Source organism: Prunus persica, chromosome G4, assembly GCF_000346465.2.
Source record: "Prunus persica cultivar Lovell chromosome G4, Prunus_persica_NCBIv2, whole genome shotgun sequence".
NCBI classification, from domain to species: domain Eukaryota; kingdom Viridiplantae; phylum Streptophyta; class Magnoliopsida; order Rosales; family Rosaceae; genus Prunus; species Prunus persica.
The window spans coordinates 2,343,116-2,355,981 of NC_034012.1; the positions used below are offsets into that span (position 1 = coordinate 2,343,116).

Consider the following 12,866-nt stretch of genomic DNA (forward strand, 5'->3'; position numbering starts at 1 on the left):
TTTGGATAAGCACACGTGTGCGGTTAGCCAATACTCGACTGAGTCAAATCCAAATAATGTTGGAAAAAAAAGTGTTATTTTCCATGTATTATTTTTGGTATATTCTATGAGAATGAGAGCATTAAGTAGTATATTGATGGTGGCTGCTACATAAGTTACACAGCTTAAGGTGGTGTCTTCTAATTTAGCATATTATAATCCCAAGCTTAGTTTGAACAACAAGTGATCCCTCTCTCTATGTTAATCCCAGGACAAGATTTGATGAGGACATGAGTCACATGATGATAAGTCACTTTAATTTATTCTCCATTTTCTAAGGTTTTTATTACCTTATTATTTTATAAGAAACAAAGACTAAAGGAATTGAAAAATGGAATAAAAATTGTGAATGGGTAAGATAGCAGATAGCAGATACCGGACAGCAGCCTTGTTCCTAGTCTCATCATCATCATCAGCACCTTTTACTTTGTCTGTTTCACAACTGAAACTGTAGCCTACCTGTTTACAGGTGCCCAACTCTTCTTTTAGCGCTCTCTCTCTCTCTCTCTTCCATGTGTGTGCTTTTCTGCTTGGCTGGTTTTACATCAGATTCAGAGAAAGACTCAAACATTGGCTGCTGAGTTACTGTTAATTCTAGTTTGCCCCTTTATGTTCTCAGGAGGACTTTGCTCTTCGCTTTCTGGTGCAATTCTCTGTCTTTTCAATCTTTAAAGATGAAAACTTATTTCTTGATGTTTGTTTTGCTGAATTTGATTTGGGTTCTTCGAATGTTGTTTTTAATTTTGGTTACATTTGCTGTTCTCTGCTCTGATAAGATGGCTTCTTCTGATTTTCAATGTATGTGGGTTCTCTGTTGTTATCTTTTTTTTTTTTTTTTTTATTTTTTACATATCGATAATCATTTAATTCTTTCTGAATTTTCATTTGGGTAGCTGAGAACATGATCAGTACTTAATTGACCAATTTCACATAGCTAAAGAACCTAGAGTTTAGGTTTGAACAATTCTTGCTTTTTGGCCAGTTAGTCTATGCTTTAGACTTCCAAACTTTGGCATTCATTGGTGGGTTGATAATTGATGATCATTATCTTCTGGAGGGCTAAAAGTCAATATAGCAGGTCTACTTTCTTTCTTTCTTCTTTTTCCAAATGATCTTTGGCAAATTTGGTGGATTTGAGCTTGAACTTTAACTGCTTATCAAATTAGGAATATATTCCCTCCCTAAATTTCTTTGCAATAGGATTTTTTGTTCCCACCTTAAGATGTCCAATTATGCTCAAGATATTGTTAAAATGCGATTTTCATCGTGATCCGGTATTGCCTGTGGCAAATGCTCCTCATACTTCTGAAGGGAGTTTTGGCACTTCTTAGATGTCATTCACTTGCTTGTTTGTATATTGCACTAATTTGAGTGAGTCCCTTCCCAATTATCCAGGATGTGCTGCAACTAAAATTCATGACACCACTTTGGCGACCATTTTTGTTTTGGTTTTTTCAACTCCAAAGTGTACTAATTTGTGATTTCCACCAACAGGTGTGTTATGCCATAAGCATATTGCAGTTCGCACTTGAAGAAGTTTTTTTCCTTTTAAACATGACGGCTAATTCATCTTTTCCCCTCAAAGATCAGAGAGAAAAGCAAAAGTTTTTGATTGAGGTAATTTTCTGCACCTACATCTGCTACTACTAAATACTTTCACTTCATGTAGAAGACTCTTGTATTGTTTTTCTCTGTGAGTCTTTAAATTGTGGTCCTTTCAGGTTGCAAACACAGAAAATCAGTTGTGGTCACTGATCCATTCCAAAGGTCTATTGCACTCTGAGGTTAAGGACTTGTACCGCAAAGTGCGATCTACTTATGAGAATCTCATTCTGAGTGATCGTGACCAGTTGGAACTTCAGGACATCGAGTATTCTTTGTGGAAGCTTCACTATAAGCGTATTGATGAGTTTCGTAAAAGAATAAAGGGAAGTTTTGTTAATGCAGAAAACAAAAAATTGGCGGTGCCACAAAATGATAATCATGTAGAAGGATTTAAACTCTTTCTATCAGAAGCAATTGAATTCTACCAAAATTTGATTGTGAAAATTAGAAAACGTAACAGGCTCCCAGAAGAGTCTGTGTTCTATAGAAAGGGAGGCAACCTTACCTTTGCAGAACAGAAGAAGATGCAGAAATGCCAATTTTTGTGCCATCGGTTTTTGGTATGTGTTGGGGATCTTGCTAGATACAAAGAACAATATGAAAAACCTGATGCTCAAAACCGAAATTGGTCAGTTGCAGCCACCAACTATTTGGAAGCAACAGTAATTTGGCCAGATAGTGGAAACCCACACAATCAGGTTCATCATAACTTTTTCCTCATTAAACTATTTCTTCTCAGAAGAGTTTGCTGACGCGGAGAACTAAATTGCTTTATGATGTTTGCATGTTTGAATAAACTTATTTTAAACATTTCTAAGTTGGAAGTTACATGTGGGTTTGTTTGCAGTTAGCTGTATTGGCAATATATATTGGTGATGAATTCCTCGCTTTGTACCACTGCATAAGAAGTTTAGCTGTTAAAGAACCTTTTCCTGATGCCCAGGGTAACCTCATCCTACTGTTTGAAAGGGTAAAACCAGAAACATTACAAGAACCGCTATTGTTTTAGTCATTAATTTCATAACACCTTCTGATATTCATATTTTGGCAGTTCTCATTTGCTTCTTATATCTTGCAGAGCAGGTCATCTCATTTATTTTCTCTTTCAAGTGAGTCCCACTTTGATTTCTTAAATCCATCTGAAAGAAGCATTCTTCAGACTATTTCAAAGTCAAGCAATCATAATATGCTGAAAGCTGAACATAATTGCTATACGGATACAAAGTTATGGTCTGTTATTATTGGAACGTTAAGTTTCTTTCACATAAAATCAAGGTGCTCACTTGTCCTGGATAGCATTCAATTTCATTTACCACTTTGTCATTTTACTGTTGGTTTTGGGTGGTGCATCTTAATGTTCTGTTGTGATTCTCCTCAGTTTGTGGTTATTATTCTTGTCATTTACTTCTATGCTCGTGCTCAGTCCTTAGCAGCGAAACCATCTAATGGGGTAGTCAATTTGCTTTCAAGTTGCAAAGAACCACATGCATGTTGGTACTTTGGATTTTGAACCCTAAGGTGTTAGAGAAATCAGTCTTTCACCTTTCTGTTTTGGTCCCCCTCTGTTCTGTCTCTAGTTCCCTTCGCCCAAATATTGTTTACATATTTTCTTGTATGATATCAAACGATTGAGCTGACATTAAAGTTAAGGCAATTGGTAATTGTAAAAGGGTGTTGCACTGTAAAATATGTAAAATCTTCTGAATATATGCAGTTATGCAGTTGAGCTTTGATTGTTATACTTAGGTTATCAACTTGCTTCACATTGCTTGAGGGAACTGGTGTTATGATGAAGAATGTAATCAAGCCCATCTAATGTTGTCTCATTGAATTCCTTTGCATTTTGATGTATGCTTGTGTTACCAATTCTTATTTAAATATCACACTCTTTGTTGCTTAAGTTCTGACGTTTTCTGCTGCATTTGTTTATGTGAGCAGTGAGGACGAATTTCCTTGTGCTTTTGCATCTACTATGGGAGAGTTGGAGGCATTGATGGCACTAGATGATACAAAATTAAAAGTCACATTGGAGTCATACCAGCGTATGGATTCAGTTAGAAAAGGCCCTTTCCGAGCACTCCAAGTTGTTTCTGTACTAATCTTTACCATACAGAATCTAATTAAGATCCCAGAAATAAAAGAATCAAGAGACAAAAATGATGTGCAGCAGAAAGAGCTGACACAATGGGCATTGACTGCAACATTCATTTTCATGGGATGCTTTGTTGAAAGATGTTTGAAGGCTGGTGCAACAGAGACTTGCCCCCTTCTACCAGCTGTGCTTGTTTTTGTGGAGTGGTTGGTCATTATTCTTGATGGGGCAGAAATGCATGGGGTTGATGAAAAAAGCAGAAGTGCTATGTCTTACTTTTTCGGTGCATTTGTTGATCTTCTAAAGCGATTTAACGTCAATGAGGATGAGGCCAAGTATGCAGAAGTTACTCCTCTGTGGGAAGACTATGAGCTGAGGGGGTTTGTACCAGTAGCTTATGCACATGCATCACTAGATTTCTCATCTCGTTGGGAATATATAGACAAATTTGACACTGCAATTGATTGTCGTGCTCAGCGCATCATCAATGCTGCAATTAAAATTGCAGACAAATCAATTGGTTCTCAAAAGTGGATTGTTTATGACAAACCTGGAAGAGAATTTAGCAAAGTCTATAGGGCAGAGTCAAATGAATATCCAGAACTAGAAAGATTGGAGTCCAACAACTCTGATGTTAATCAGAAAGTGCCCAGTCAGCCTATTCATGAAGCACCAGAAGAATGTGAGAAACAGATGATTGCTGGGGACAATTCAAGTTCTAATGGAAAATCTGTTACTATCGAAGATGAAGAAGTTATTCTGTTCAGGCCTCTTGCTAGACATAATTCAGCACCACTCAAGATTTCCTCAGCTTTAAATGATCCAACCCCTACAAAAGATATGGGGGATCACAGTGTACCTTCTGATGAATGCTTGCGCCGTGCTACGTCACTTCTTATCGCTCAAAACCAGGCTCAGATTGATCCTTTATCTTTTCATGCCGACATAACTAATTTTACGCGCAGCCAGCAGAAGCCTGGTGTACAGGATAGAGTTGCACAGCCATTTTGGGAAACTCCAATCACTGCTGGGCCTCCCTCGCTTAGTGCTTGGGTCCTTGATGGAGGAAATATGAGCAACAATAGGGAGAAAAGCACAAGTGGCAGTGGGAAACATGGCTCAAGGTTGAGCCCTATTGAGGAAATAGCTTCAGAATCTTTGGATGGTCTGTCCATCAGTGAAAATGGATTTGCAAGCATCCAACCCTCTTCATCTACTTATACAGCTCCTGTGCCTTCTGCCCCTCTATTGCCAGATGATGCTGATTGGTTTAATGGTGGAAGTCAATCTAGTTTTATCGACTGCGAAAGCTCTGGGGGGATTAGCATGACAGATAATGTCCGTGATGCATCGCATTCGCCCATAGGCAGCTATCCAAAATGGACTGCAACTCAAGGGCTTCCAGATTATAGTCCTAGCACTCCAGGCTTCATGGATAAATACCCACCTTGGCATCGAATGACTTCATCAGAATGGCTCCGTCAGTACAGAGAAAGTCTCAACCTTGGCCATCATGCATGGCCAAATTCTCTTCATCCTCCTGCCAACCCTGGAAACTTGCATGATTACGATACTTACAGGTTTCATCATATCAACCGTTGGGGAAATCATGCGGCTTCTAATCCGGCAATGCACACGAACAACCCTACATTGCGTCCGGCCTTTCCTCCAGATTATGGTGATGCAGATGGGCAAAGAAGGGAGAAGCTTTTTCCTGGTTACCAGAGGACAAGCCCCTACGGTTGTGGTGCTGTGACAGACCTTAAAAATGAGCAGAGGCCTCTTCTGCAGTACCTTAAGGAGATGGAAAGGCAACTGCAGCTGGATCCTACTGCCAGAGGTCCTACTTATATGAACAACTGAGATTTTCATACGCATGATATATGCCTTTGTATATTAACTTGTTAACTAATTAGCGCTTAAGCGCTATTGTATTATAATTTATAATATATACTGTAAGGGGATGAAGTTGTGAAATTATGCTGTTCACAATTTTATGAAATGAATTTGTGGAAAATGCAAATATGCAATATGTTGTGTCGTCTCAATATGGTAGAGACACATATGTAAAGGAAGCTCATTGCTCTGAAAACGGTGGGATGAACTTATCAACAATGATCAGGTGAAATCATCCACCTTCTAAGGGCTATGAGTTTTATGACTTGGATTCTTAATTGCTATTGACTGACGACCATCATGTAATCCATCAAGACCACTATTGCAACCACGCACATATCACAAGAAAAAAAGGAGGAGAGGAGATGGAAAGAAAGGAAAAGAGGAAGGAGACAGGGGAATGGGATTGGATAGGAAGTTTTAGCGCAAACTTGAAAAGCAAAAGGAAACGTAAAACAAAGGAAAAACCACATTAATTAACTTCCTTTATTTGGGAATCAAAATCACCAAAATATTCCTTCATTTGGAAAAACCAAATTCTCTCTCTCACAATTCACCCTACACCCAAACCGCCCGTCGTTTTTTCTCTACCCGGCCATGGACAATGTCTCATCTTTGGAGTGCCTGAAATTGGATTCCCAGTCGAAGATGCTCGATAAGGAGCTTGTTGAAGAATATAAGTCCCACATCGGAAACTTGACTAAATAAAATACAATATATAATGAATAGTTCCATTATTAATATCACCAAGGCCTTTTGTAATAGAACCCCACATCTATTGGGCTTTGTAGGTGGTTAAGTTGGGGGCAATATTGGTGCCACTAGTAGTGGGCCAATGGTCTGTTTCTCTGGAATTTAAAATGGTTTTTTCGTCAGCTATGATTCCCCTCAACTGCGATACGCCAATAATCGGTATGTATATATGCTTTTTGTTTTTCTTTTAATTCAAGGGTGATCAAGACTATATGCAATTTAATTACTTAGGCTTCAAATTTCTATCCAAGTTATTTTGGTGTGTGCCTCATATAGTTATTTATTGATGGGATCATAGATGTCATTCCTTCTAACTTCTTTGACATCATCACCCATTCTTTTAGCAAGGTTGAAGAACCAAAGACTAAACTGGAGACTACAAAACTATTAGAACAAACGGAAGAAGAAGTTAGTACTTATTTTTTATCTGTTTGAGGGCCCTCATAAACCTACTGGTATGCTTTTGTTTTGTTTTGTTTTTTTGTGAATACAAGCGTTAGTCTAATCTATTATATTCGTATGCTCTTTATTTTAGAGACAATAGGTTCTCTAGTTTATGACATAATATCTATGCATTTGTTGTTATTCTTTTTCATGTTGAAAATAGCTCATATGTTAAAATGATAACTTCTCCAGCCAAGTTATTTTGGTGTTTGCATGATGTGTAATCTATATTTAATAATATAGTTATTTGTTGATGGGATCATATCATAGATGTCATTCCTTCTAACTTCTTTGACATCATCACTTTTTTTTTTTTTTTTTCCTTTTTGTATTTAACAATGTAATTGCATGGAAACATAGAGCAAGTTTGATGAATTAGAGACTGAAGAATCAGAGGATGAAGGATGTTTTATTGGTATGCTTTTGAATTTTTTATAGTACAAGCAATAGCTTAACTATATTATTGGTAAGCAATATCCTCCTTATCCTCCCTCCTAATCTTATTGGTATGCTTTTGATTTTAGGGACACCCAAAAAAAAAAAAAAAAAGTGCACGCAGCTTCTCTATTTACATAATATCTATGTATTTGTTGTTATTCTATGTAATATACTCACAATACTGATTTTTGGGTTTTTATCATCTTCATTCATTCGTTGTCATTATTATTTTTATTGCTTTCGTTGTATTTAACAATGGATTTACAAATTGTGCACACAGATGAATGTAAGTATTGTTTAAAGGTGAATAAGCACCCAACAAAACAATGCTCTTACAAGTATAAAGTCCCAAAGGACGCAATTGTTGGCGAGAGTTGTGTGTTTGCATATCTTGTATGTGGCTGCCTCTTTAGAGACTCACGTTGTGCTGATTGTGGCACAAGCCTAGGACGTGCATTTCTCAAGGATTGTTCAATATGTGGGAAGGAAGGTGAACATTTGGAATTTGAGTGCTCGAAACGCGATGCAAATTGTGGTTTTACTTAAGACTCTTATACTGGTTCTTTTTCTGTCGAGATTCGCCCTTTGAAAAAGTAGAGAATTGAGAGTTAATTGTACTCTAGAATTGAAGCAAAAGAGAAAGAAGTGCTCTTTTATGTCGTTTGCCATAAATCCATGCATCCTATCATTTTGATGTCTACATCGTGTGTTGTTTTTATCACAAATGAATTGCAATTTGTAGCACATGATCTACTATATTCTCATGCATGAAGATGTGAGAATCTATCTATTCAGAAAATGTCTCAAGTAAAAGGTTGTTTTTATCTCAACATTTTGTTCTTCTCTTATGGGGTTAGTATACTGCATTTTAAGCAACTAGGCATGAATGACCATCGTTAATTATGTGCACCATCATATTCATATATAGTTCGAATTTAAATAACGAAGGTAATATTTTGCCCGAAACCCTTAAACCATAATTTTCTTTTTCGGAAATAGATATCCTTTTACGTGCACCATTAAATGACTTCACAATTGCTCCTCCAGTTCTCAATGCAATCGAACCGTCAAATACTTGCATGGCCCTTTATAAGACGCCTTTACTGTCAAAGAAGATTGGAGTGTACACCATTGATGCATCAGAAAACACATAAAATCCTGCTTGGGGCTAACTTCTTAAATGCCCGGAAGTGTTGTTACTAATCTTATCGCTGGATCTACCGACAAGTTCGTTCCTTTTGTCTGAAGTTGGTGCTGGCAAATTAATCTGCTTAATTTTCCATGCTCTGAGTGGTATTAAAAAGAAAGTTATTCAGCTTCTGCAGCCGCCTTTTCAAGGCATCATCAAAGCCATCTTGCGCTTGAATTTGCTCTTGGGAAGATTCATTTTCTTTTGTCAACTCTTGGATTGTCTCAAGGCTCGCAGAAGCAGGTTCTCCAGGCTCAACTGTCCTGGCAACCCTACCAACTTTATTGGCCAAACTAGATGGATCTGCACCTTGTAATGTATCAGCCACCTTTCCATACTGACAAAAGAAAGCACAAACAAAAAATATGACCAAGAGAATAGAAGGATACAAAACCATCATGGAACCCAAGCCAACAACGAAATTAGTTACAAAAGGATATTCACAGCATAGTCCGTGTCATCGTCCTCAGATCTTAGTCACTCAAACAACACAAAGTGATCCTATTGAACTTGTACCCCAAAACTAAATATACCCCATATTCACAGAACTTGATTAATATTTAAATGCACAACTTTGTTGAAAGGTGAAAACAATATATCCAACAACCGAAGTAACTTATTGAAAATCAGTAAGCATCAAAACCCAGTTACAGATGAAAAGTGGGCAAAGACCTCGTCAATGTGCTTCGAGGCTCACACCTCGAGGGACAGACCATGCTATCAAGCTCCTTGAATTGTACATCCTTCATTGATCCGCCCATCGTTGACGGAGTCTTCCAAATTCTAAACCCTAAACGAACAAAAACAAGGAGAAAGATGGAGACAGAGAATGAAAAGACATACTATTATATATATAAAATTAAAGACAAAGGCATAATTTAGGGAACCTTTTTTTTCCCCAAAGAATTTAAGGTAATTTTCAAAATATTAAGAAATATCATTTATTAATTAGACTTCTGAAAAAAGATAACTTGATTAATATAAAATAAAATAATAAAAGTAAAATTTTACTATAAAAAAAACTTAAAATAACATAGTGGGTATTATTATTTTTATAATTTTTTATATCTATATATGTAAAGCAAAAGACAGAGAATGATAAAACATTCAAAATATCAAAAAATGCCATTGGTTAATACAAATATTAAGAATTGAAATTATTAATTAAATGAGGATAATATGATAAATTCACGCTTTTTCATATTAACAAAATTAAAATTAAAAGAAAAATCAGATAATTGATCATATTTTTATGGAACACAACTACATATTATCTTTTTTAATTCTAAAATAAATTTAATTTTATAAAAAAAAACCCTCTCTCAAGCGCCGAAACGTGTGTAGAAAGTCTAGTTTGTATTAATAATATTGTATAACTCAGTGAAAAAAGGTCTGAAATTCCATCTCTTACAAATTTACGAGAAATAAATATTTGAAATTAAAAATACGTCTTTGGGACAAATTGGATATCTAGTATTTGTCTCTTAAAATTTTTCCAGGGAAACGAACCGTTCCATCCAAGCAGAAAAAATCCGGACCAAGAGAAAACCTTTCCTAATTTTCCCGCCGGACTGGAATTGACTTCCAACTTTTCCAACTTCTCACACAACTCCCCTGGACTCGGATCCTCTTAGGCTTTGCTCGCTAGTTTCAGATCCAAAGCGAGATACGATGGCAAAAAAACAATCGGAAGGAGAGCAAATATCATCGGCAAATGCAGTCTTTCTCGGAGCTTTAGCTCCCGGTGTTAACGTACGCCCAATTTCCGATTCTTTATGTGTGTTTCTGTATTTATGTGATTCTGAGCAAAATCTTATGAAAAAGGGTAAATTTTGCTTTTGCTGATTGAATTTGGTTCAGGCTCCCACATGGACAACGCTAAGATTTGCGTTTGTGATGTTGGGTCTGTGCCTTGCTGTGATGCTGGGCTTGGCATTCTCTTCCAGTGACTCTTGGTTGGTACTTCATGTTGCGTTCCTAGTTCTTATCACCATGACCCTCTTCTTGCTTCTTAGCTGGTACGCTTATTCTTCTCTCTGATACCCACAATTCCTTTTCCTTTTAAGGTTTTCAGTTTGGTCAATCTGGATATCGGTTATTGTGGTTGCTCTGAAAATTGAAACTTCTTTTCTTTTCTGGATCAAAGTCTCTTTTTTATTGTTAATTTCTTCCCTCTGCTGTTATTGGGTGTGTAATGGCACCGCGCGAGTATGTGTTGATAATTTTTTGTAACGAAGAAAGCTGCGTATGCAAATGGCTCATATCGCAACTTATTAATCTTTGTGTTTAATGACTTGTGCTGCTATGCTCATGTTTGAAAAAATCAAGTTACTTAGTGAGTACTCCAAAAAATGAATGTGCACTTGTTAATGCTTCAGCTGTGAATAATAGTGGTACCTTGTTATGTTATTACTAGATTGCTTTCCTTGGGTCTGATGCATAAGTTAGTATTGCCTTTGAGTTATTTGGTTATAAATACTCGTACACCTAGGGGGATAACTTGTTTGATACATGAGCTGGTAGACATACTCTCTCATCTCTGTAGGCGTTACACATGGAACATCAATTAACTAAATCTTACCTCTATTTATAGGGCTGAATACCCCCACGTATTGTCTGTCCATGATTATGCATTTTGTAAAATATAATGAAGACAGATATGTTGTATCGTTGTTGTTAGACCAGCAAAACTTTGCATTGTGTAAAACTGTGGATGAAATATTGTCTATGGAGTAGGTTTTATCTTGTCCAACCATTTGTCTACTTGAGCCAGGCCCTTAATTTTCAATGATTCTAATAGAATTGACTGTAAGATTGTCATGAGGGTGGTTTGGGATGACTAGATTAAATTTTAGGAGCATATGCTGATGTGGATGTGAACTATGGACGGTTGTTATGCATATATCCAAATGGAATCAGGGGAAAAGGTAAGGGTATTAGAACGTTGTTATTTGTTATTACAATAATGGAACCCCATCCAAGCCAGCACACTGATATATCTTGCAGACTTATTCTATTTTTTTTGTTTGACTATAGTCTGAAAGATGGAGATGTATTGAGCTTTGAAAGTTTACCATCTTATGTTGGCCATTGTTCACATAAGGGATGAGGAGCATGCACTGTATGTGTTGAAATCTTTAAACTCTTTGCAGAAAAAGACCTTTTAAAGTGCTAGAGATTCATATGGCAATATTGGGTGGTCCACTCTATTTATGAGTCAACCTAAATCATTTATGCAATTTAGATGATGATGGCAAGCTCTAATTACGCAATTTTAGACAGTTGATGAGTCTTGAGTTTTATCATGTTATGTTTCTGAAGTGCTAATATATGGTAGACACTGGCATGCCTTCATTTCATCTTGACTAGTTTGAGCTAAGTTGTTCGAGGGATGCTTTATTTTTTTTCATTTTATTTGAAAAATCATGAGTATGGAGGATAAAACTTTCACGACTATCTGGAATTCGTTATTTCTCATTTGTGGGTTTTGAAGAAGAAAGAGACGGAAAATAAACCCAAGTAGTTCAAGCTAAGTTGTTTGAGGCATGTTTGATTTTGTCATTTTATTTCAAATTCATTTCATCTTGACTATATGGAATTGATTATTTCAAGGCTCGTTGATGACTTATGAATTGATTTTACGCTGCAGGTTTCTTGCACAGACTGGTTTGGTTTCTGTTGAACATCAAATTCGTGAGATGGGCTTAGCGCCAAATGATCAAGAGGTGAGTAAAGAAGGCGTGAAGAAAACTGAGGAGAAATCCCTTTAAAAGGGCAACTTATAGTTCATGTAAAGACAATTACATTTGTGATACAATCTTTCCAAGAGGAATGAGAAGACAAAGGTTGTCAAAACAGCAAGCAGATTGCAGTAGTTGTGGGAATCATATTGCCCAGAGGAATTCCATCTTTCAGTTACTCTGGACCTCTTTCTGCTTGTGTTTGCTCTTTTTGGGTTTGATGAAGCAGAAGCACGAGCAACACGGGAACTGAAGCAAGAACTTCATCTCTTTGATTTGATGTTGTGGGAATCATATTGTTTGGAGATCTTTATATGCATGGAGCCTTTGCTTTTTTTTTTTTTGTTCCTCCCTTAGGATGCTTCGCCTTTTCCTTATTGTTTTTTTTCCCTTTTTTAAAGATAAAAAGATGCCAAGCGTAGCTTCTCCATTTGTGTCATCATTGCCATTGGGTGTATTATGCTCCTTGCAATTTGTTCCTTCTGTAAGACGAAAACGTGACTACATTTGTATTCCTTTCATGGAGGATAGGAAAACACTTCGCGTGATCGGACTTTGCCTTCTTTCCTCTTCGGTGTACACCAACTTCGGAGTTGCTTGAGAGTGCAGAGTAGAATTAGAGGATTTATTCTCGATATAAATAAATAAAAAGACACCATATGCATTGCTC

At 36.8% G+C, this 12,866-nt stretch overlaps 2 protein-coding genes across 7 annotated transcripts; both read left to right on the top strand.

Moving 5' to 3' along the window:
* Positions 164-5,759, top strand: LOC18779511 (protein SMG7L). Of its 6 annotated transcripts, none has more exons than XM_020561885.1 (6): positions 164-682; positions 1,534-1,656; positions 1,761-2,342; positions 2,492-2,614; positions 2,696-2,919; positions 3,583-5,759. In XM_020561885.1, the coding sequence occupies exons 2-6, from the start codon at positions 1,594-1,596 to the stop codon at positions 5,597-5,599; spliced, it is 3,009 nt and encodes a 1,002-aa protein (XP_020417474.1). In that variant the 5' UTR covers positions 164-682; positions 1,534-1,593; the 3' UTR covers positions 5,600-5,759. The 6 variants fall into 6 exon arrangements, with proteins under 6 accessions (XP_020417474.1, XP_007213696.1, XP_020417478.1 ...); XM_007213634.2 differs by having other exon boundaries at positions 2,723-2,919; XM_020561889.1 differs by having other exon boundaries at positions 2,728-2,753.
* LOC18780440 lies at positions 9,920-12,763 on the top strand. Its single transcript, XM_007212183.2, has 3 exons — positions 9,920-10,208; positions 10,317-10,474; positions 12,106-12,763. Exons 1-3 carry the CDS (start codon positions 10,128-10,130, stop codon positions 12,224-12,226), a joined length of 360 nt encoding a protein of 119 aa, XP_007212245.1. The 5' UTR covers positions 9,920-10,127; the 3' UTR covers positions 12,227-12,763.

Coding starts and splice junctions, on each gene's coding strand:
- LOC18779511 (XM_020561885.1), top strand. CDS start 1,594: ATGACGGCTAATTCATCTTTTCCCCTCAAAGATCAGAGAGAAAAGCAA. Junction 1,657..1,760: donor AGCAAAAGTTTTTGATTGAG/GTAATTTTCTGC, acceptor TGGTCCTTTCAG/GTTGCAAACACAGAAAATCA. Junction 2,615..2,695: donor TCATCCTACTGTTTGAAAGG/GTAAAACCAGAA, acceptor ATATTTTGGCAG/TTCTCATTTGCTTCTTATAT.
- LOC18780440 (XM_007212183.2), top strand. CDS start 10,128: ATGGCAAAAAAACAATCGGAAGGAGAGCAAATATCATCGGCAAATGCA. Junction 10,209..10,316: donor CTTTAGCTCCCGGTGTTAAC/GTACGCCCAATT, acceptor AATTTGGTTCAG/GCTCCCACATGGACAACGCT. Junction 10,475..12,105: donor CTCTTCTTGCTTCTTAGCTG/GTACGCTTATTC, acceptor TTTACGCTGCAG/GTTTCTTGCACAGACTGGTT.